At 42.9% G+C, this 24,302-nt stretch overlaps 1 protein-coding gene across 10 annotated transcripts in view; it reads right to left on the reverse strand.

Annotated features, from left to right (window-relative positions):
• The window catches only part of Atrx (ATRX chromatin remodeler), a 137,527-nt gene extending 121,042 nt beyond the window's left edge, over positions 1–16,485 (reverse strand). For 6 of the 10 annotated variants that reach the window (XM_052171710.1, XM_052171708.1, XM_052171703.1 and 3 more), the window contains exon 1: positions 16,218–16,485. Coding sequence is in view for 4 of the 10 variants with exons in the window: in XM_052171708.1 (XP_052027668.1) it covers positions 16,218–16,237 (20 nt within the window). In the remaining 6 variants the exon portion in view is untranslated. Of the gene's footprint in view, positions 1–15,611; positions 15,629–16,076 lie in introns of those variants that run through there. The other 4 variants (XM_052171709.1, XM_052171705.1, XM_052171704.1 and 1 more) reach the window with 2 other exon arrangements.
• Positions 16,486–24,302: the final 7,817 nt, after the last annotated feature.

Genomic DNA, 24,302 nt, shown 5'->3' on the forward strand with positions numbered 1-24,302 from the left:
GTTGATCATATATAATTGTCTATTATTTCATGTGTATATACTTATATCATTGATCTCTATTGCCAATCCTATTCTCTTTCAGTTCCCATCAATTTCCTTCATCTTCCAACCTAGTCCCTCTTCTAGTTTCCAATAGTTTTACTAGGGTTTCTTAGAAGGCCTAGTGAGAGGGGCTGGAGAGATGGTTCAGAGGTTAAGAGCACTGACTACTCTTCCAGAGGTCCTGAGTTCAAATCCCATGTGGTTACATGGTGGCATACAACTATCTGTAATAAGATCTGATGCCCTGTTCTGGTGTATCCGCAGACAACTACAGTGTACTCACATATAATAAATAATTCTAAAAAATAACTAAATTTAAAAAAAAAAAAGAAGGCCTAGTGAGAGATTATTTACACACCACTAAAGAAGTCTCTCTCACTCAACCTCTGACAGTTAACTGGCTGCTGACAAGGAGAAATGCCTCTTGAGCTCATCTTTCCTAGCAGTCATTTTCATGGACGTCTAAACACCTCCACAAAAAAAAAAAAAAAAAAAAAACATAATGCTCTCTGGCACATACTTGATCCCACAGCAATAATCACAACTGTGGGATCAAATATGCAACAGCAGGGCTGGAGAAATGGCTCAGAAGTTAAGAGTACTTGCTACCCTTGCAGAGGACAGGAGCACTGGGCGTCTCATATCCTTTCCTGTAATCCCAACTCCAGGGGATTCAATGTCCTCTTCTGGTCTCCACAGGCACCCACCACAAGTGCATTCACATACATTCGTAAAAAATAAACCTTTTTCTAAAAGTACAACAGTGATGCAAAGTGGAAACTTAAAGGTTCTTTGGAAAGTCAGTTGTATTGGATGGTGTTTTGCTGGAGCAAACATGTGTTCTCCTGAAGCAGACACAAGTGAAAGGATGTTTCAATATGGCAGACTCATGAAGGAACGTTCCACTGAAGCAGACACAGGTGAAAGGAATATTTGCTAAAGCAGACATGTAAAAGGGTGTGTGGTAAAGGATTCTTCACTAATGACACCCATGTACTGGTTCGCCTTATATGCACTGTTGAGCTCAATTTGTCATAACTCCATAGAAACACACCAAAAAAAAAAAAAAAAAAAAACTTCTGGAACAGTCTTTGTGGCTTCTTGCCACTTCTTCAGACTTGGGATTGGCAGACTGATGTCAGCTGATACAGACTTACTTATATGCTGAGGCAAGCATTCAGTGAGACAAGACCCCTGGGGGACACGTGATGTTTGCAGGAATATGAATAGGACTCCACAGATTGTGAGGGGGACTTGCTTGTAGAGCTAGCTTTATAATGCTTCCTCATCTCCCTTATTTGCTTATCTTCGCTTTGATGAGAAATGCATAGCAGAGAACTTCTGACATCCCTGCTGGTCCTAATCCCTTCTGCTGACTCAAGCCTATTCAGCTGAGGCCTAACTGTCTCTGCTAGGTCGTGCCATCACTGCTGATCTACATTTGCTATCCCAACTCTATCAAAATGGACTGGTAATGTTATCTGTGAAGTGTTTTCGAGTGGATAGAGCTGCTGCTGCTGCTAACCTGTGAACTGAACTGATGATTTCCAGACAACAAGGATGCTCCAAAGAACCGGCCTGCTTCCCCCATATTCCTGTTTTTCCACTACCTCAGGTGGGAGGTGGTGTATAAGGGAGGTTAAAGCTTTTAAGAACCATCAATAAGCCAGGCAGTGGCGCATGCCTGTAATCCCAGCACTTGGGAGGCAGAGGCTGGTGGATTTTTAAGTTCAAGGCCAGCCTGGTCTCCAGAGTGAGTTCCAGGCCAGCCACTCCACTTCTTCCAGGCTTTTATGTGTATGAGTGTTTGCCTGTGTAAGTATGCACATGTAAGCTCGTTCTCTGGAAGAACAGCAAGTCATCTTTGTAGCTACTACTTCTAGTTCTCCCAGTCTGTCTACCCTTGTTCTGTAACATTCTTTAAGACTTACAGGAAATGACATACAAGTACCACATAATGCTGAACATTCGACAGTCACTTATTTCCAGCAGGCTTGACAATTTGAGACCACAGTTTCCACCACTCAATGTAGGAGAGGGAAAAAAAAGCTCTGGCACTAATCTCTGGGTATTAAACATAATTGGGGCTGGAGAGATGGCTCAGTGATTAAGAGCACTGACTGCTCTTCTGAAAGTGGAGTTCAAATCCCAGCAACCACATGGTATCTCACAACCATCCACAATGAGATGACGCCCTCTTCTGGAGTGTTTGAAGACAGCTACAGTGTACTTAGATATAATAATAAATAAATCTTTTTAAGACATTGTTTGGAAGCCACAGGCAGTGGTGGAGCACGCCTGTAATCCCAGCACTCTGGGAGGCAGAGGCAGGCGGATTTCGGAGTTTGAGGCCAGCCTGGTCTACAGAGTGAGTTCCAGGACAGCCAGGGCTATACAGAGAAACCCTGTCTGGGAAAAAAAAAAAGAACAACAAAAATTGTTCAAATGGCAGTTTGATGGGCACAACCTAAGAGATTTGTAAAAGAATGAATGTAAACTCTGTAGGACAGTGCTCCTATCCATCTGGTTCCATGTATTTAGAACATTTTCTAAAACACAGCAATAATAATCAGTAATAATATAAGAAATTAGTAAGTCCAGCATTATTCTGCTTTACAGTCAATTTCCTTGACTTTCACAATATTCCTAAAATATCTGATGAATCAGTAGTTTTTACAGGATAACAATCACAGTAAGTCCAATAATATAACAAATAAGTTCCTGAAAGTACTGGGGCTGAGATGAAAATACTGGATGTGATGGCTCATGCCTATAATCCCAGCACCAGGAAGGGAAGATGATAAAGAAAGAGAGACCCTGTCTAAACAAGGAAGCAAACTGGAAGTGGAAGGTGATGAAGAAGTAAGGCTGAACTAAAGAGCAAGAACCTAAATAAACAAACAAGGAAGGAACGGACAAACAATAGCAGGCTTTCCCCCTTTATCTTAAGTATATGAAGTTCTGTGTATGTATGTCTAAGCGCCACACTCGAGCAATGATGCAGAAGCCAGCAAAAGGCATAATGAGAATTACAGACACTTGTGAGCTGCCATGTGGGTGCTAGGGATTGAGCTCTTAACCTCTGAGCCATCTCTCCAGCCAAAATGATAGCAATCTCACACAAAATCCAGAAATATACAAGCAAGTATGACACTCTGCCTTGAAACAGACCTGAAATTTGCTTGTGGAAGTGGGCTTCAGAAGAGCAGCAGTTCATAAGCCAGGTATGGTAGCATCTGCCATATTTTACTCACAAGGGGACCAGGGCATGCTTAAGGCCAGAATGGGCTTTTATAAGGTTGAGGTTCAGACCTCCTTTCCCTATGAAGCAAGACTGTCTCAAAACAAACATTTTTAGCTTGTGAATTACTGCAAAATGACAGAGGAAGGCTATAGAAAGTCAATGAAAAGCCGGGCAGTGGTGGCGCACGCCTGTAATCCCAGCACTCTGGGAGGCAGAGGCAGGCAGATTTCTGAGTTCCAGGCCAGCCTGTTCTACAGAGTGAGTTCCAGGACAGCCAGGGCTATACAGAGAAACCCTGTCTCGAAAAAACCAAAAAGAATTAAAAAAAAGAAAGTCAATGGAAAACTGTTAAGATGCAGTTAGGTGTGGCCCCTAACATGGTGAACAGAGGTAGCTGATAATTGTTTGGCATGAATACATGTTTATGCATGTATTTTTATGAACACTACTAGGCTGGGTGTGGTTTTCCTGCATTTACTCTCAGTGGAGAAACCAGTGAACTTTCTATAAAGGCCAGAGAACACTTCCTTTAGGCTTTGTAGACCATAAGAGGCAACTATTCAACTCTACAACTACAAAATGATTTTTGTAGTTGCTACACAAGCAGCCAGGTGGCATAAACAAACAGGCTTGGGTATGTTCCAACAGAACTTTACATAAATAAATAAGCAAATAAATAGCCCAAATTGGTAGCTAGATCACAGCGTGCTGACCTCTGACTCTGCAAAGGAAATCCTGTAGAGTCCCAGGGAGGCGGCATGAGCTATAGTACATGTGGAGGCTTGTAAGTCAGTTCTCTCCTTCCACCGTCTGCGTTTCAGAGGCAAAATTCAAGCTTGGCAGTACAGACCTTTCCTTACTAAGCCATCTTGCAGAATGAGGTTGGAGTGCAGGGTGAGGCGTTGGGGATGGAATAAAGGGATGTGGGAAAGACAAATGTGTATTACCTTTTGCACTCACTAACAGTGCTCAGCTTTGCTCTTCACTGACACTCAAGTATTATGAGATCACCTGATAAGGCAGTCTCCCAAAATAGGGTGTAGGTCACTGAGACGCCAACCCCGGGATCATACCAGTAATACTCTGAACAAATATTATGAGGAACAAGAGATAGCAGGTCTAAGATACCAGGAACAGGAATGACTATTTTAAGCCAAAACAGACTTCTCAGAGGCAGGATGTGAAAATAGTAGTTACAGGGTAAATCTCAAAGAACTTTTTCCAGGGCAAGAAAATCTTTCCCCAGGCAAGAAGAACGGGCTATAATAATAATAATAGGTCTTTTCAGAGCTATCATTTCAATCACAAAAAGACAATATTATAATAGATCTAAAGTAGAACAAGATCTCCAGCCAAAATTAGCAAACATCAAGCAAAATGGTTACTCTTCCCAACAAATGTCTGTACATATATGTAAACATAATACCAGCAACAAAACATCCACCAGGCAGTGGTGGCACACGCCTGTAATCCAAGCACTCTGGGAGGCAGAGGCAGGCAGATTTCTGAGTTCAAGCAGCCTGGTCTACAGAGTGAGTTCCAGGACAGCCAGGGCTACACAGAGAAACCCTGTCTCGGAAAAAAACCAAATCCAAAAAACTAAACCAAAAAAGAAAAAAAGTAACAAAACATCCGTATAGAGTCCTCTAAGTTTCAGAGCAAAGATGATGTGTGTACACTGAATAAGCACACTTCCCCTAGCACTACCCTTCTCCCTACAACCCAAAAGTAAATAAAATGAAAGTCTATAGGCAGAGCCCCTTTCCACTTTTTTCAAAGCAGGATTTCTCTGTGGAGCCCTGGCTGTCTTAAAACTTACTCTGTAGTCAGGCAGTGGTGACGCACGCCTGTAATCCCAGCAGTCTGGGAGGCAGAGGCAGGCGGATTTCTGTGTTCGAGGCCAGCCTGGTCTACAGAGTGAGTTCCAAGACAGCCAGGGCTACACAGAGAAACCCTGTCTCGAAAAAACCAAATCCAAAAAAAAAAAAAACAAACCCTTACTCTGTAGACCAGGCTGTCCACAAACTCAGAGAGATCTGCCTGTCTCTGCCTCTCAAGTGCTGGGATTAAAGCTGTGGGACACCAGTGCCCAGCTTCTTGAAACAGATTCTTTTTTTCAAAGATTTATTTATTTATTATATATAAATACACTATAGCTGTCTTCAGATTCTCCAGAAGAGGGAGTCAGATCTTGTTACTGATGGTTGTGAGCCACCATGTGGTTGCTGCATTGGAAGAGCAGTCTGTGCTCTTTTTTTTTTGTTGTTTTTTGGTTTTTGGTTTTTGTTTTTCTGAGACAGGGTTTCGCTGTGTAGCCATGGCTGTCCTGGAACTCACTCTGTAGACCTGTCTGGCCTCGAACTCAGAAATCCGCCTGCCTCTGCCTCCCAGAGTGCTGGGATTACAGGCATGTGCCACCACCACCCGGCTTGCTCTTAACCGCTGAGCTAACTCTCCAGTCCCTTGAAACAGATTCTTATCATGCTGCACAGGTTTGTCTAGAAATCATAATCCTCCTGCCTCAGCCTTTAAGTAACTGGGATTAGGAAGATATGCACCACCACACAGCAGAAAATATACATATGTGTGTATGTACATACATATATATGCTATATATCATATATATACTATATATATACACATACATACATACATACTGCATGTACTTACCTACAGGAAACTACAATATATAAATAACAGGTTCATGACCAACTACATAAAAGGTTACCAAAACCTAGCCTGATCAAAATCTGGGTTAAAGTTGAATACCTACACCACTATCTTATATTTACAGCCCTCATTTTACTTTTTCATTTTGAGGCAGGGTTCTCACTCAGTTGAAACACACACACACACACACACACACTTCCCAAATAGCATATTTAAAAATACTGGCTTATTATATAGTTGCTTGGTAATATCACCTTACCAGACACCTTCTAAGACATTGACTAACGTCTCAATTCTGACAACTTCTACTTTAAGACTAGTCAAGTGTGATGGCACATGCATTTAATCCCAGCACTTGAAAAGCAGAGCAAGTCGGGCGGTGGTGGGGCACACCTATAATCCCAGCACTTGGGAGGCAGAGGCAGGCAGATTTCTGAGTTGTGAGGCCAGCCTGGTCTACAGAGTTCCAGGACAGCCAGAGCTATACAAAGAAACCCTGTCTCGAAAAAACCAAATCTGAAAAAACAAAAAAAAAAACAAAAAAGCAGAGGCAGGTGGATCTCTTTGAGTTTAAAAACAACCTGATCTACATAGCCACCCAGAGTTTACACAGTGGAGACCATGCCTACAATAGGGGAGTGAAGAGATGGCTCATTAGTTAAAAGATCATCTGTTGTTCTTCCGAAAGATCTGAGTTCACATCCTAGTGCCCACACCAGGTGATATATACACACATAAATGCACACTATTAAAAATAACAATATAAAATCAAAATAAATTAATAAACAAGTTAGGTTTTGTGGTCCACCAGTGCCACCTCCTTTTGCCAACCCTGGTGCTGCTTGTGCATTCCTTCCTTGTGGACCTGGGCTTCTTCTGTGAGGTGGCTCTCACCATGGCAGATGAGAAAGTCAAGGAAGAAGTCAAGCCTGAGAACAAGAATTCTGTTTACCTGAAGGTGGTCTGGGACAGGGTGCTTCTGTAGTGCAGTGAAATCTGCGAGGCCTATAGCCTTTGGGGAATTAATGAAAGCCTAATAGCAACAAGAGTGTGTCAGTGAGGCAGATGAGCCACTGGTCTGATGGACAAGCAACCAGTGAACCAGACACAACTGTTAGAAATGGAAGATGAAGAGAGGATGCACGCATTCCAGCAGCAGACAGGAGCTGTCTACTAAATAAAATCCCAGAATCGTGTTAGAGACCAAGAACATATTCTCCAATAGAAAGCCACAATTTGGTCCCAGCACACGCTGACAGGTTTCTCTGTTCTTTCCTTCCTGCTCCTTCCCACTTTCCCTTCCCCTTTCCCTTCCCTGCTCCTTAACTGTATGTACAGAAAGTAATTGGTGTCCATGGACAAGCATATTGGGCGTATTTCCTTCAAACTGAATTGTCCTTCTTGTTTTGGCCGACTTCAAATGGAGATGGTCTGGAGGAAGGTACTGGTCCTGAGAAAAGACCCCCTTTATCCCTTAGTGGCCCGTCCCATTCTGCTCTTATCTTTATATTCTAGGAACAAATGAACCCAACAACATAAAACTCCCTACATACCCTATTTGACTCTAAAAAAAATTTTTGTCTTTTTTCAAGACAAAAAAAATTTTTGTTGCCAGGCAGTGGTGGCACATGCCTTTAATCCCAACACTTGGGAGGCAAAGGCAGGCGGATTTCTGAGTTCGAGGCCAGCCTGGTCTACAGAGTGAAGTTCCAGGACAGCCAGGGCTATACAGAGAAACCCTGTCTCGAAAAGCCAAAATAAATAAATAAATAAATAAATAAATAAATAATAAAATAAAATAAATTTTTAAAAAAATGTCTTTTTTTCTTTGTGTATTCCTGGCTTACCTGAGACTAACTCTGTTGACCAGACTGCCCTCAAACTCACAGAAATCCACCTGCCTCTGCCTCTGCCTCCTGGGCACTGGGATTAACAGGCATGTGACACCAACGCCTGGCTTTCTTTGTCATTGTAAAACCAAGGACAATTTCCTAACACTTTTTAATGTAGCAGTTACATGTATGGCAATGTATCTTTTAGTAGTAGTAAAGTACTCTCGGAAAAAAAATGAACTGGGGTTGGGGATTTAGCCTTGCTAGGCGAGTTCAAGAGCCTGGGTTTAGTCCTCAGCTCCAGAAGGAACATAAAAAAATAACAAAACAAGAAAATGAATCCTAGACAGTTCTCCTTTCATGTAAAGCATCTTGTTTAAATAAGCTTCCTATTGATAGAAAGGAAGAGAGAGAGAGAGAGAGAGACAGACAGACAGACAGAACGACTGACCTACTGACCAGTAACAGCTGGGATGTAGTTCAGTGGTAGAGTGCTTGCCTAGCATACACGAAGCCCTTGGCTGGGTCCCAAAGACTGGGTGGAGGGGACTAACACATTAAGACTGCCGGCATTTCAAATAATCAGTTGCCATAGGATTAGAATGAGAAGTCCCATCAGATCTCTGCACCACCAATTCTCTCTATACCAAGAGCTTTACATACGTTTTAGTTGATCAGATGTTGATTTTCCATAATGTCAAAAAAACTTGAAACAATCTAATGCCATAAAATAAAACAGCCAACTGAAACAATGACAAGATCTTATTTTTTAAAATAAAACAAACAAACAAAAAAAAACAACAACAAAAACACAGTTAGCCAAGGAATAGTGGTGAATTTCTTTAATCCCAAACTCTGGAAACAGAGGAAGGTGGATCTAAATTTGAGGCCAGCAGAGTCTACAGAGCAAGTTCTAGGACAACCAAGATTACACAGAGAAACCCTTTGGGGGCGGGGCGGGGGGGGGCGGTGTAAAAAAATCAAATGAACAACAACAACAAAAGTTAAAGAAATCATTTAGAGACTAAAAACCAAAAGTGAGGAGTCTGTAATCCTGGCGACATTGAAAGCTGGGACAGGATGAAGAACTTTAGGACACCTGAGCTACACAGTGAGGCTCAGTCCTTAAAAAAAAAAAAAAAAAAAAAAAAAAAAAAAAAAAAAAACACACAAACTGGCCAGCAGGGTGGCTTACATCTTCCAATATTTGGGCAGGATTTCTGTGATTTTGAGGCCAGCCCAGTCTAAAAACATTCTAGGCAGCCAGAACTACAAAGTGAGACTCTGTTTTAAAAATATAAAACAAAGGGACTGATGAGATGCCTCAGTGGTTAAAAGCACTGGTTGCTCTTCCAGAGGTCCTGAGTTCAGTTCTCAGGAGCTCACAACCATCGGTAATGGGATCTGATGCCCTCTTCTGGGCTGTAGGCATCCAAGCAGGCAGAGAACACTGTATATATAGTAAATAAATCTTAATATATATACATACACATACATATATAAACATATATATAATAAAAATAAATAAATTAATCAAAAAAATAGAAAAATAGAAAAACTTGGCCTGGAGATTTGGCTCAGCAGATAAGAGCACTGACTGTTCTTCCATAGGTCTTGAGTTCTGGGATCTGCAATGTATCAATAAAATAATTCTTCTTTTAAAGATTTATTTATATGAGTACACTGTAGCTGTCTTCAGACACTCCAGAAAAGGGCATCAGACCCCATTACAGTTGGTTGTGAGCCACCATGTGGTTGCTAGGAATTGAACTCAGGACGTCTGGAAGAGTAGTCAGTGCTCTTAACCACTGCGCCATCTCTCCATCCCAATAATTCTTTGAAAAGAGAAGAAAAGAAAATAGCTCTTAAAGGTAAAGTATTGATTATTCAGCATATAATTTAGCCAGGTCATCTGTTAAATTTTCCTGGCTCTTGCCTATACTGGGCATTTTTCTACCACAGAGCCCTTGAACATTTCTTGTTTTTGTTTTTTTTTTTTTTAACACAAGTAAAAAAATTAGAAGTAAGCTTTTCTCCTACTTAGAAAATTTGAATTAAGAAAAACATCTGGAATTGCTAAAAAAATCAAATTAATGATAAAGTATAAAGTATAGCTGCGCACATTCTATCTGCTTCACATTAAAAGATAACAGGAAGGGTGAAGCAATAGAGAAACTGAGCCTGAGATTGATGAGTTGGGTCCTGTGGGCTTGACTGTCAAGCATTGCCTATAGGTAAAATGTGACTATTATGACCAGGGAGATTAGTGGTACTTTACCCTTAACACCAACCCCCCCACACTATACCTATATATGTGATTTTTTTGTCTTTTGGGACTTTTTCACCCATCTTAAGACAAGGTTTCTCTGTGTAGTCCTGGCTGTCTGAAACTTACTTTGTAGACCTGGCCAGTCTCAAACTCCAACCTTCCTCTGCCTCTGCCTCTGCCTCTGCCTCTGGAAGCCCACCATCGGGCCTACATGTATGGTTATTTACAAGGGTGGTACTGTATATTTTTAGACATGCCTGGAATTAAGTGTTTGATCACTTCACTATATTGTACATTTAAATTTAAAAGGCGAATTGCAGTATATTAAAAACAGCTGGAGCCAGGCAGTGGTGGCACACACCTTTAATCCCAGAACTAGGGAGGCAGAGGGAGGCAGGCGGATTTCTGAGTTCGAGGCCAGCCTGATCTACAGAGTAAGTTCTAAGAAAGCCAGGACTATACAGAGAAACCATGTCTCGAAAAACCAAAAAATAAAATAAAGACCAAAATCCAGCTCAACTTGGCAGCTCAAGGTGACACTAAGAGGGCTGGAGAGATGAGTAGTTAAGAACACTGGCTGCTCTTCCAGAGGACCTGGGCTCAATTCCTAGCACCCACAGAGCAGCTCACAAGTGTCTGTAACTCCCAATTCCAGGGGATCTGATACCCTCACACATACCTGCAGGCAAAACACCAATGCACATAATAAAAAATCTTTTAAAAGGGCACTAAGAAAGGGTAGGAGGAGTGGGACATGCCTTTAATCCCAGCACTCAGGGGGCAGATGCAAGCAGGCCAGCCTGATCTACAGAGCAAATTCCAGGACAGGACAGCCAGGGCTACAAAGAGAAATCCTGTGAATGAAAGAAGGGGGAAGGGGGGAAAGGGGAGGGGAGGGGAGGGAAGGGGAGGGAAGGGAAGGGAAGGGAAGGGAAGGGAAGGGAAGGGAAGGGAACGGAAGGGAAGGGAGGGGAGGGGAGGGGAGGGGAGGGGAGAGGAAGGGAGGGAAGGGGGGGAAGGGAGGGGAGGGGAAGGGAAGGGAGGGAAGGGGAGGGGAGCAAAACTGGCACTAATTCCTTCAGGCTAAAACTCCACGTGTTGAAACCAAAAAAAGAAAAGAAAAAGAGCCAGGCATGGTGGTACACACATGTGATCCCAGCACTTGGGACTTGGGAGGCAGAGGCAGGTGGATTTCTGAGTTCGAGGCCAGCCTGGTCTACAAAATGAGTTCCAGGACAGCCAGGGCTATACAGAGAAACCCTGTCTCGAAAAACAAAACAAAACAAAACAAAAAAACAACAACAAAAAAAAAAACCCTCCTGGTTTTGGGAATGGCTCAGCACTTTCAGAGGACCCTAGTTTCCTAGTACCACTGTCACAGCTTACAATTCCAAGTGATCCAAGGGCTTCCACAGGCAACTACACACAACAACTTTAGATTACTTTAATTAAAGGAACTCAGTTCCTGAGGTCCAGTGGTGGCCATACCTACAGTCTTGGGAAGCTGAATTGGAACTATCAACTGAGTAGTTTAAGGCTACTGTGGACCACATGCTGAGAACTTTTCAACCAAAAAGAACAGAACAGAATTATAAGTTGTAAAATTTCTATCACATTCTGTTTCCTCCTCTGCGAAATGGGGAAGATGAAGCAGTATTCTGAAAATTAATATACAAGTTGGGTCTGGAGAGATGGCTCAGTATTTAAGAGCTCTTAAGAAAACCTGAGTTCAGTTCACAGCTGTCAGTAACTGTAGCTTCCAGGGACCCAATAGCCTCTTCAGGCCTTGGGATTTGAATAAGAATGGCCCACAAAGGCTCACATTATTGGAATGTTTAATTTGAGGAGTGGGTGTGGCATCTCTGGATTGTGGGCTTTGAGGTTTCTAAAGCTATGCCAAGCCTAGCCTGTCTCCTGTCAGTCTCTCTCCCTCTCCCCTTCCCCTTCCCCCTCCCCCTCCCCCATCTCGGCCTACAGATCAGGATGTAGCTCTAAGCTATTGCTTCTAGTGCAGCCATGCTCAGACCATGGTAAACCTCTGAAACTGTAAACAAGCTCCCAATTAAAGGTTTGCTTTCATAAGAGTTTCTGTGGCCATGGGGCCTCTTCACAGCAACAGTGACTGAAACAGAGATTGGGACCGGGGAGCTGGAAAGATAGCTCACCAGAGCACTGGCCTCTGTCTTCCAGAGGGTCCAGGTTCAATTGCCAGCATTCAAAAGACAGCTCACAACTGTGTGTAACTCCAGTTCAGGGGATAAGATGCCCTCAGGAAGACTTACATACAGCACACCAATGCACAGAAAATAAAAATAAGTAATCTTTTAAAAAAAAAAAAAAAAAGGAAGTTAACCCCAGTGAGTTGGACATTGCTGTGACAGACAGGCCTGACCATGTTGTTTGCTGGAAGAGTTTGGGGCTTTGGACTAGAAAATCCCTTGTACGCTTTAAGCAGGGCTTAATGGGTCATCCCTATTAGGAGCTTGGAAGAGTGCTGAGGAAGATTTGAACTGTATGACAAGTCAAGTAGTAAGTAGCCTAGAAACCATTCTTGTGACATTTTGGCAAAATGTGGGCACTTTTTGTTCTTGTCCTAAAAAACCAGCCCAACGATAAACTGAAGAGTTTTAGATTAATGCTATTGACAAAGGAGATTTTAAGGCAGACAAGATTGACCATACTGAGTGACCTAGTGTAGTTATTAGTTATCATTCTATAGATCTATCAGATCTATAATGAAAAGAAGCAAACTCGGAAAAGAGATACATAAAATATACAAAGTCAAGGGAAAGGAAGCACCAGGAAGTGTAATGGAATTCAGTTCTGTGCTCACAAAGATACTAAGTATAAAGAAAAGCCCGGTGCAGAAGGGAATCCTCGGGCAAGACCCCACCCAACGGAATTTCCTATGCCTGAAAGGGAATTCCTAAGCTTGAAAGCTTCTGCAGGGAAGGGAACCAGGAAGAGCAGGCTGATGCAAATGTAATTGAAGGGGGGGGAGCAAGTTCCAGCCTCGGCATGCAACAGAGTCTGCTCACAGCATTGGCCATGAGGTTCTAGATACAAGAAAGGGATTATGGAGTCTCCTGTGTGACTCAGGAGAAGCCACAGAATGCAGGCTCGTGGGAGGGGTGTCCCGTCAGTGTAGACCTAGACAGGCAGTTGGGTCAAGCTGTGAAGATGTATCTTTTATTAGAGACCCCAATATGTTGGAGATGCCAGAGCTGTGAGAAGCCTTCAAAGGAAAGGTGAAGATGAGACATGGAACCGCAGAGAGAGAGAGAGAGAGAGAGAGAGAGAGAGAGAGAGAGAGAGAGAGAGAGAAGTGTGCTGCAGTCGACCAAGCTGAAAGGAGCTGGGACACGGAAGTGTCCCTGCCACAATGATAATGAACTAAACCTCGGAAACTGTAAGCAAGCTCCCAATCAAACGTTTAGATCAGAGTAGCTGCGGTCATGGCGACTCTTCACAGTAACGGAACAAGTGAGCAAGTCAGGCCTCTTCCAGCCCCCACACATGTGTGAATACACATACAACAAACACATAAATAGAAGATACACCTTTACAAATAAAGTGGACTGGCAAGATGGCTCAGTGGGAAAAAGTGTTTGCAGCTAAGACTGAGAACCAAGGACTGGAGAGCTGGTTCAGCAGTTTAGAGCACTGATTTCTCCTCCAGCGATCCTGAGTTCAATTCCCAGCAACCACATGGTGGCTCACAACCATGTGGTAATGGGATCTGATGCCCTCTTCTGGTGTGTTTGAAGAGAGCAATGCATACATGCAAAATAAATAAATCTTTGGGGGCGAGGGGGGGGAGAGAACCTGAGTTCTAACACCTGTCTTACATGGTGAAAGGAAGAACAATCTATGACCCCTGTAGGTAGGACTGTCTGTCTGTCTATGTCTCTCGTGTTCTCTCTCTCTCTCTCTCTCTCTCTCACTAAATGTAACTTTAAAATCTGTAAATTATGCAAGGAACAGTAAGTACTCAATTTTATTTATTATTATCATCACCGGGTTATAAAAAAAAACTCAAGACCAGTAATAAACAAAGAAAAATCCAGTATAAAGTGATATGCATAATTTCTTCATAATAAAGAAAGGGGGAGGAGTTCCTCTGTAGCAGTTGTGCCAAATCCTGGGTTGTAGTCCCATATACTGCAAAACGTGAGACAGGAACCAAGGGCCAGCAAAAAGAGAGCAGGCTGTGCAGCCTTAGAGAGTAGTGAGTTAGCTCACAGGCACAAGCTCCCCAGCATGGAAAAGGGAAGGGGAGGGGCATAGCTCAGTTGGAAGCATGCTTGCTTCACCTATGCAAAAGTTCTGGGTTGACTCTCCAACCTAGCAAAACCCAGCATGGTGACACTTCTAATGCCAGCTCTGGGAAATTTGTGATGATCCTTCAGGTCAAAGCCAATTTGGCTTACATGTCTCAAAAAAGGAAGGAAGGAAAAGATGAAATCCAAATCCAACCTATGTATTTTTCCTTTTGAGACAGTCATAGGATGTTGACCAGGCTGGTCTTGAACTTCCTCAGCCTCCTGTTTTCTCTGTGGAGATTTTTAGCTTTAAGTGAGGCTGGCTTCAAATCCTCCAGCGTCCACCTTCACCATCCACAAAGGAGCAACTATGGTTTTAAATACAGACAACTAAGAAATGAAGTAAAATCTATTGAACTCTAAGGTAGTCCGTTCAAATAAATGAACATGAATGCCTGGTATTAATATTGCTCAATATTCCATTTTAAAAAGATTTATTTTACTTGAGTCAGTTAACACAAATTCATAAGGAAGGCAATGATCTTTACATAACTAAGGGCCTGTATTTGAAGAATTGGAGTATATGTTCTCTTAAGTGAAGAGAGCGTCTATGCACTGTTTGTTAAGGTAGAAAATAATCGGACAGGCTCGTTTTCCAATTCTACAATCTAAAGTGCTCGAAACCATGCTGTCCTAATCACTCAACTGCACATTTTGCCAACTAAAGATGCAATTATGATCCACGCTACCTGTAATTTTCTTTTGCCACTCACTAGGCACCAAGCTTGCGTTGCATTCTAGTAGAAAAATCCCTTTATTCAATCTTGGGATGAAAGGTCAAATATCAAACTGCCTAAAAAAGCAAGGTATCTGCATAAAAGCGGTATACATTTCAGATTAACTACTCTAAACAGTCAAGAAGCAAATCACAACCGCGTGGAAAAACAGCCTGAATCTAATAAACGCATTTAATTGGTAACATAGGGCCTGGGCTCTCTTCTACCTTTGCAATAAATCTTCTGGTGAATCGCCGTTAACCGGCTCCCCAGGCCTCGTGGAACAAATAAATAAAAACATGATCTAACTACTTCACGGAATGTGTCCCAATCCGCAGGGGGGGAAACAACGGATGTCCCGTTAAAAAACCGGCTTCGCTGCAGAATAGCCTGCTGCTGTTCTCAGAAAGCAAAAGCCGGCAACAGCCTTCCCCTTGTCCGTCTCAGCCGCCCGGGAGGAATCCCCAGATACCAAGGCTGAAACACCTTTCCCAGGCACCTTCCCGGCCCTCCTACCTCCGAAGCTCGGCTGTCCTCCCGGAGCCGCGGAGGGCCGCGGAGAGCCGCGGAGAGCCGGAGGACTTCCAGTGGAGGCGACCATTGGGGTTCGCTAGTCCCAGGATCTCACTTCCTCCCGCCGCCCCTCCCCCTCCCCCATCCCCCCTTCTCCCTCCTCCCCTCCTTCCCCACGCAATCGCTGGGCCCCAAGATTAGGAAGAATGACCGCAAGCGTTCAGTGCCCCCCGCGATCCCCCGGCCTCGACTCCGCGGGCACAGAGGCGTGAGCCGAGCAGGGGCTCCCGACTCCGCAGCTGCGGGAGGCGGGGAAGGCGACGCGCGCACTGCATGCCGCCCCCGACCGACACACAGACACACACGCACACACACTCACACAGTCACACAGTCACACACACACACGCACATACACACACCCCGAGCCCCGGCTGGGGCTTCCCACCGCGCTCCCCCAGCCCCGCTCACCTAGAGGGAAAACGATGCCGCTGACCGCGAAGCCGCGCGCGGGCCTAGGGCACCTAGCGCACGTCTTTGCAAACACCCCACTCGAGTGGAAGGCGCCCGGGAGCAGAACGCCGGGGCCCGTGACAAGGGCTTGCGTTTTACCTCATGGGCTCAGCGGTCATGTTTTGGGCTCGGACGGCCGCTTGGCTTCGGCAACCCCTTGGGTACCGTTCTGCGCTCCTCGGCGCCAGTAGCTGAAGGAAAAGTACTGGGATCTTAGTAGTCACCGCAGCTGGTGCTGGATCGTCCTCACAGCTCAGAGGCCGCTACCGCTGCTGCTGCTGCAAGAGCCACGGAAACAAAGCGAGGCCGACGCCGACGCCATTTTGTTGGGCCGAGGCTCGGGCAGGAGAATTGGCGCGTCCTCCCTCTTCCTCTTTCCGTCATCTATTGGCTACCTCTGCCAGAGCTCAGTGTCTTATTGGCTACGGAAATTCACCTTCTTTGGGGGCCTGTTGCTAAGGCGGTCGACGTCATTTGATCCCCTCCACCTCTTTATAGAGGGGTCCAGTTCACTCAGTGCTGACCTCAAAGTGCCAGGTATCTCTCCTGACTTTATCAAGAAAATGCCCTCCTGGTCCAGCCTCTTTACTTGCACATAATTGGGGAAACAACACTCCATTTACGTTTATTGAGAATTTACTGTATGTCGACCACTATACAGATCCTTTATCTGAATGCCATGCTTGAACCATCCAAAGTAGGCACACCTGACATGTTACTGGGTGAGGAAACCAAAGCACAAATTCCACATTCAACCAAACATCCATCCTTGGAGGGGAGGGTGCACATACATTCTTGTGCTGTTTTGAATCCAAGGCTTTGTGCATGTTAGGCAAATACTGTATCATCGAGCTATGTCCTAACCCCCCCCCCAGCCCCCCACACACAGTCATGAATCTCTATAGCCACCCAAAATATAAATATTTTCTTTGCTATTTTATAGTATTAATTTCTCTTCTATGTATTTTAAGTATAATATTTAGCTTGCCAACGCTTATACGTGTGAATTTTTACCTTTTGTGAGAAGACAATGAGAAAAATTCTGGTTATATAGTCCTGACTAGACTGCAACCCAACATGCAGATGAGGCTAGCCTCAAACTTGCAGTGACCTTGCAGCCTCCCAAGTGCTTAGAAGGCAGGTTATACCCCCATCATACTTACGGATACTTACAGATACTTATATGGATATGATCAACCAGATGTTGGCATATAATTCTCTTGAGAATGAACAAATTTGAAATTGTCACACACAGGTAAGCCATTACTTCAATCTAACGTGATTGGGGGTATATCGCACAAAACAAACAATCCAATTTTGTTTTCCTCATTTCATTTTTCATTCATAATCTCTGCAAATCACAATTAAGTTTTCTAATTGGAAGTATCCAATTTTGTGCCCACATTTATTCTGCAACACATGTTCCTTTCCTTTATCTTGTTTGTTCTGCTTATTTTTCATGAAATATGCAACAGCTTTGGTCATGCTTAGATGTCGGGGTGGCAGTTTGGACTAGAATAGCAAGAGAAGAGTCTCATTCCAAACAATGCATTCCAACAAGCAGAGTAGTGTTGTTTTTCTGGTTTCTGAGACAGGGTTTCTTGTGCAGTCCTAGCTCTCTTTGAACTTGCTCTGTAGACCAGGCTAGCTTCCAGTTCAGAGATCCAACTGCCTCTGCCACCTGAGTATTTAGACTAAAGGCATATGCCAGCACACCCAGCTAACATATAAAGATTTGAGTATTTTGTTAATGTTTGCATGTTTAAGAGAGCCTGGATGGATGGATGTGCACAAGTCCTCACACTGAAGAAGAGGATGTAGGACCCCTGGCACTGGAGTTACAAGAAACCATGAACTGCCAGATGTAGGTGCTGGGAACAGCAAGTGCTCCTAACCATCTCTTCAGCCTCTAACATACATTTTTTATGTCTTTTCATAGTACTTCTAATGATTATTTGGGAATTTGACATTATGAACCCCATCACACTCACTTCCTAGTCTTCCAAGGTCTGCTCCCCCCCCCCCATTCTGACCTCCTCCACTCCAAAACAAGAAGGGGGAGGAGGAGAAAGAAGAAGAAGAAGAAGAAGAAGAAGAAGAAGAAGAAGAAGAAGAAGAAGAAGAAGAAGACAAGTAATTGTGTTGCCCATAGTATGGTCAAACTCCCAGTGGCTGAAAGCTCAATGGTGTAGAGCACTGGCTGCTTTTCTAGAGGATCTGGGTTCAATTCCCAGTACCCACATGCAGACTCACAACCTTGCCAGGCAGTGGTGCTGCTTGCCTTTAATCCCAGCACTTGGGAGGCAGAGGCAGGCCTGGTCTGAGTTCAAGGCCAGCCTGGTCTACAGAATGAGCTCCAGGACAGCCAGGGCTACACAGAGAAACCCTGTCTCGGAAAAAAAAAATCCAAAAAAACAAAAGAAAAAAGAAAAAAGAAAAGAAAAGAAAAGAAAGAAAGAAAGAAAGAAAGAAAGAAAACTGAGCCTGTCCTCCAGATGCCATTCCTTGGATAGCATACATTTTTGATGAACAGAAACTTAAAACATTTGAAATAATTTTTAAATGTTGGAGATCTACTACCAACTGTGGAAATCAACCTTCTGTTCAATAATGTTCTTCTTCTGTGTTTAATACATTAAATATTACTTAAACACAAGTTACAGAATTCATGTTCTTCCTCCTTAAGAAATAAAGTTAACCTGAAAGGTCCATTTCATCACAACAAATATGCTTGCTATCTAACACACACAACTATGAAAAAATAGTAACTCATCTATTATTTTAATCTGAATGAACTTTGTTTGTTTATTTTGTTTTGGGGGGACAAGTTTTTGTGTAGCCCAGACTGGCCTCAAACTCACTATGTAGCTGGAAGATCAGTTTTAATTGCCACCACTTTGACACAACCTAGAATCACCTGGGAGAAGGGCCTCTAAGGTTGTCCAGAGGGAATTATCTTGATTGTATTAATTGAGGTGGGAAGACCTGCCCACTGTGGGTAACACATTTCCCAAGGCTGTGGATTCTGAACTGTGTAAGAATGAAGAAATGGAGCTGAGCGTTAGCACGCATGCATGCATGAGTTCATTTCTCTCTGCACTTGACTGCAGATGTAACCATTTGTTTCCAGTTCCTGCTACCTTCGCAACTATATAACCTAGAACTGTGAGACAATTAAACCCTTCTTCCTTAAGACGTTTTGTCAGGACATTTTATCGCAACACAGAAAGCATGGTCTTGGACTCCTGAGACTCTAGAGCACTGTGATTCCTGGCATTTGCTAACATTCTGTGTTGTTTGGGGTCTTTTTTTTTTTTTTTTTAACATTTTACTCTGTATCCCAGCGTGTGACTTGAATATGTATGGCCCCCATAGACTCATGTGTTTGAATGCTTAGTCCATAGAGACTGACACCATTAGGAGGTGTGGCCTTGTTGGAGTGGGTATGGCCTTGCAAGAGGAAGTATGTCACTATGGGGGCAGGCTTTGAGGTCTCCTATGCTCACAGTCTCCTTCTGCTGCCTTTGAATCAAGATGTAGAATCTCAGTTCCTTCTCCAGTGTCATGTCTGCCTGCGTGCTAGAGAAGATGGTTCTGTGCTTCTGACTATGGATTACTCTTGCAGAGAAGCTGCATTCAGTTCCCAGCAGTCACTCAGGCAATTCACAGCTGCCCATTACCTCAGCAACATATGCAGCTCCGATAGTGTGAAAACTACACACACACACACACACACACACACACACACACACACATACAATTCACACAATCAAACATAAAATATGGCCAGGCATGGTTGTGTACATCTTTAATCCCCACACTCAGAAGGTACAGACGGGTGAATCACTGTGAGTTCCTTGGCAGGGATAAAAAGAGAGACCAGAACTCAGAGGTGCTCAGTCTGTTTCTCAATCTCTCTCTCTCTCTCTTCATACAGTTTTTTCAATGATAGCTTAGATATCTTCAGATGAAATGTCCCAGTGATTTTTTTCTGCACTGTACTTTTCCATTGCTCCCAAATTTTTCCTATAATGAGAATATATTATAAAGGCGATGGGGGAAATTAATTTTAATTCTTGCAAGTAACAAAAGGATTATCCATTTCTAGCAACAAATATGAACCAAGTAGGGATTATGCCAACATAAACCTCAGCTCATTATTTTAACAGATGTTCTCATTAGATTCTAGTACTAGTGAGGCCCACATCTAGTGAGGGTGCATATCACGAATCTTGTGGCAGAGTTTCCTCACATCAAGGACACCCAGAAGCAGAGAGATCAAGTGCCCTCCCAGCTAGATGCTTTGTTTTTCCCCCTTTTCCTTTTATCTGGCTCTGCAAGGGGTTGGATTACTCACACTCAAGCCTAGCTTTCCCCCTGAGTTCAGGCCTCTGGAAAGGCCCTACTAATCGCTCCTCAATCTGTTCAAGTCAAGGCCTTTATACCCCAGTTAATCTTCTGTACAGCTTTTGTGTCTGCCCTTGAAAGAAAGTGTTTTTTATAATTTTTTTATTTGCTTCTACCTGATTTTCTATTTTGCTTTGGTTAATGTATGTTGAGTCTCTGTTGTAGGTTGAGTACAACTTTAGAATTGGTTTTATCTTGCCGTATATTCACAGGCTTCATTGTAAAATGCATCCCTTTGTCCTTTGTTCTTGTCTTGAAGTCTATGTTGTCTAATATTAACAAAGCCACTCCTGCTCTCTTTACTCTTCACTTGGCATGTCATCAATTATTTATTGTTAAATTTGGTTTTGGGCTTTTTGTTTGTTTTAAGAATAGCACAGGTGTCATTTGTAGATAGATAGAAAATAGGTAAGTCTGGTTATAAAACAAAATTTCAGTGTGCTAACATGGTTTTATTGTGTTTAGGGTTTGGTTTCTGTTTCTGGATGAAAAAAATAAATAAATAAAATGTAAAAGAAATAAAACATAACTGGTCCCATGTTTTTGGCACCAAATGAAAGAAAGAAAGGAAGGAAGGAAGGAAGGAAAAAGGAAAGATGACTGCTCCTAGGTATGTTGTAGGACAAAGCTGATTGTAGATAAAAGGGGGATGACAGTCAGAGGCAGAGACCTGTAGAAAACGCCAGAATGATCATGACCATAGCGAGCTGTGCCATGTGGGAGAGGTGGGAAGAGGGAGGGCAGACAGAGCACGTGAGGCAGCTAGGAGGCCTAAAGGCACAAAGAGAGCAAGCCAGGAAAATGATTGGATTATAGAGGTAAAAGCAATCCAGAAGGCCAGTCAGGAGGCCTGTGTAACAGGTAGGGAAGGAGGGACGCTGGGAGAACCTGATTGCCAGTGTCCAATTTGATATTTAAAATATGCACCTCAGCCATCTGTCCTGTCCAGGTTTGAAATCAATAGTTTTCATTTTTTTGGGTGGGGAGATGGCATTGCTGTTTGTTTGCTGAGTTGGGTTGGTTGTTCACAGGGAAGGGGAATTGAAAGACTTTTTTTGTTTTGCACAGTTTTATACAGCCCAGCAATGTAGCTGAGGATGACTTTGAGCTTATGAACCCTCCTGTCTCCATCTCCCACTGAGAGACTTGGGTACAGACCATCTCTACTGGTCCACGCAGGACTGAGAGCCTAGCTCGTGCTGGACAAGCACTCTACATGTTTTGATGTAATATTTTAATGCTTTTGTTGATTTTTATTTTTAATTTATTTTACTTTTTAAATTAGTTTATAAGATAATGGGCTTAATGGATGTGACAACACATCTCAGCATGTGCTGAGACAGGAGAATTATCACAAGTTTAAGACCAGCTTGGGCTATCTGTCAAGTTCCAGGCCAGCCAGTGTTACATAAGGAGACTCTGTCTCCAAACAATATTTTTTGTTATGATAGCTTTATGCGTACAAGCATACACACACACACACACACACACACACACACACGTACTTACATAGACAAATGGATATATTGAAACCAAAAATTAAAAATAAGAACAACAACAAAAAAGAAACTGGCTACCATGTAGCCAAAGCTAGCTTTGAACACCTGATCAGGAGGTCAAGGTCATAGCTAGTCTGGGCTACAGGAGATCCTATTTCAGAGAGAGAGAGAGAGAGAGAGAGAGAGAGAGAGAGAGAGAGAGAACTAAAGTGTTCAATTAACATGTACTTGAGAATTCTCCCAAGTTCCTTCAGCTCCTGCTAGTTTCGGTCAGTTGTGCTCAGAAGCCAGACATTCTTCCTAAGATTTCAGTCTTTTTTGTTCAGTAAGCCTTATTCATGACTGTGATGGGAGAAGCTTTTCTTAGGAATACACAACACACAGCTGTGATCGCCTGAAAGGGAACCCACAACAAATGGAAGTATTGGTTGCATCAATACCCAACTTGGGAAGCAGACTTTCTATTTGGAACGTGGGTGAGGAGCTATTTTCCTAAGCAGAGGTGACTCAAAAGCCATCGCACCACAAGAAGTCCATGCTGATGCTCCTGAGCCTCAAGCGCATGCCTGCAGCTTTCTGCCCAAGTTACAGGAAGCCAGGGCGCCAGAGTCTCTCCCAGGAGCACCGGCCCCTCCCCTTGCTGTTGTTTATGCCTTTAGCTAGGGAAAGGCCTCCAAGACTCTCCTAAATTTCTGCTTTCTCAGGCACATGACTTTTTGTTTACCTCTTTGGTCTTAGAAGCCTCCCCCTCATACAGAGCCTGTTTCTATTCCCAGGAAACTGCCTTAAAACAGTGACCTAATTTATGCTGGCATCTACAGTATGTTCCATGGGCACATGAAAAAAAACATGAATTTTGTTTTATTAAATATAAGAAACATTAGATATTAATTTTCTATCAAGCACATTAAGAAAATTGGTTTTTAAGAGTAGGAATGCAAATGTTTTCATATGTTTTTTCTGTCTTCCTTACCATTATGCAAATGTTTAATCCTCCAAACATTTTAAGAAAACTTAAAAGTAACAGTTCTACAGCTAAAAATCACATATTGATCTTACATAATGATAATGAGAGACTTCAGTACCCAACTTTAACCGACAGACGTGTCATCCATAAAAAAAAAAAAACTAAACAGAGAAACACTGGAGTTAGATAATGTCATAAATCAAACTGTCTAACAGTCATCTACAGAATGTTCCACCCAAACACAAAAGAACAGATTTTCTTCTCAGCAGCTCACAAGGAACTTTTTCCAAAGTTGACCACATACTTGGACTCAAAACAAGTCTCAAGAGGTATAAAACAACTGAAATAATCCCTGCATCCTATCTGACCAAGCTGGCTATCGCCATGGAAAACAGCAGAAAGTATACAAACTCATGAAAACTAAACAAACTGCCACTAAAAAAAAAAAAAAAAAAAAAAAAGTCAACCAAGTGACCTTGTAGGCCAGATTTAAAGCACCTTAAGGAAATTCCGGGATGGGGGAAGGAGGGTAGGTGGCCTTTATCTTGCTCCACCTCTAGGGACATTCCATTACTGGGGTGTGGGAGCTGGAAATTGTTCCTGGGAAGGTCTGGGAATTGTAGGAATTAAGAAGGAAATAAAAAAAACTTTTTAGAATCAAATGAAAATGAAAACATACCCAAATCTACGGGACACAATAAAAGCAGTTCTGATAGACATGTTCATAGCACTATGTGCCTACAACAACAACTGGAGAGATCTCATATTAACAACTTAACTGCATACTTGAAAGTACTAGAACAACAGGAAATAATAACACCAAAAAAGAGTAGATGTGAATAAACAATGAAACCCAGGGTTGAAATCAATGAAATAGAAACAAAAAAGCAATACAGGCCAGGTGGTGTTGGCTGACACCTTTAATGCCAGCACTGGGAAAGCAGAGAAGAACCTCTGTGAATTAGAGGCCAGCCTGGTCCACAGGGCAAGTTCCAGGATAGCCAGTGCTGTTATATGATGAAATTCTGTGTCAAAAAGCAAAACAATTACAAGCGAGTATCCCTTGTGAATGTAGGAAAAAAAAACCACTCAATAAAATAATTGCAAACTAGATCCAAGAACACATCAAAAAGATTGTCTACAATGATCTAGTAGATAAGTTTCATTCCAGAAAGAAAGAGATAGTTCAGTGTAGGTCAGTCAATAAATGTGATCCACCACATAAACAGACTGAAAGACAAAAACCACATGATCTTCTCAGTAGATGTGGAAAAGTCTCAGACAAAATCCAACACCCCTTCAGGAAATAAA

The sequence above is a fragment of the Apodemus sylvaticus genome, chromosome X (assembly GCF_947179515.1).
Source record: "Apodemus sylvaticus chromosome X, mApoSyl1.1, whole genome shotgun sequence".
Lineage (NCBI taxonomy): Eukaryota > Metazoa > Chordata > Mammalia > Rodentia > Muridae > Apodemus > Apodemus sylvaticus.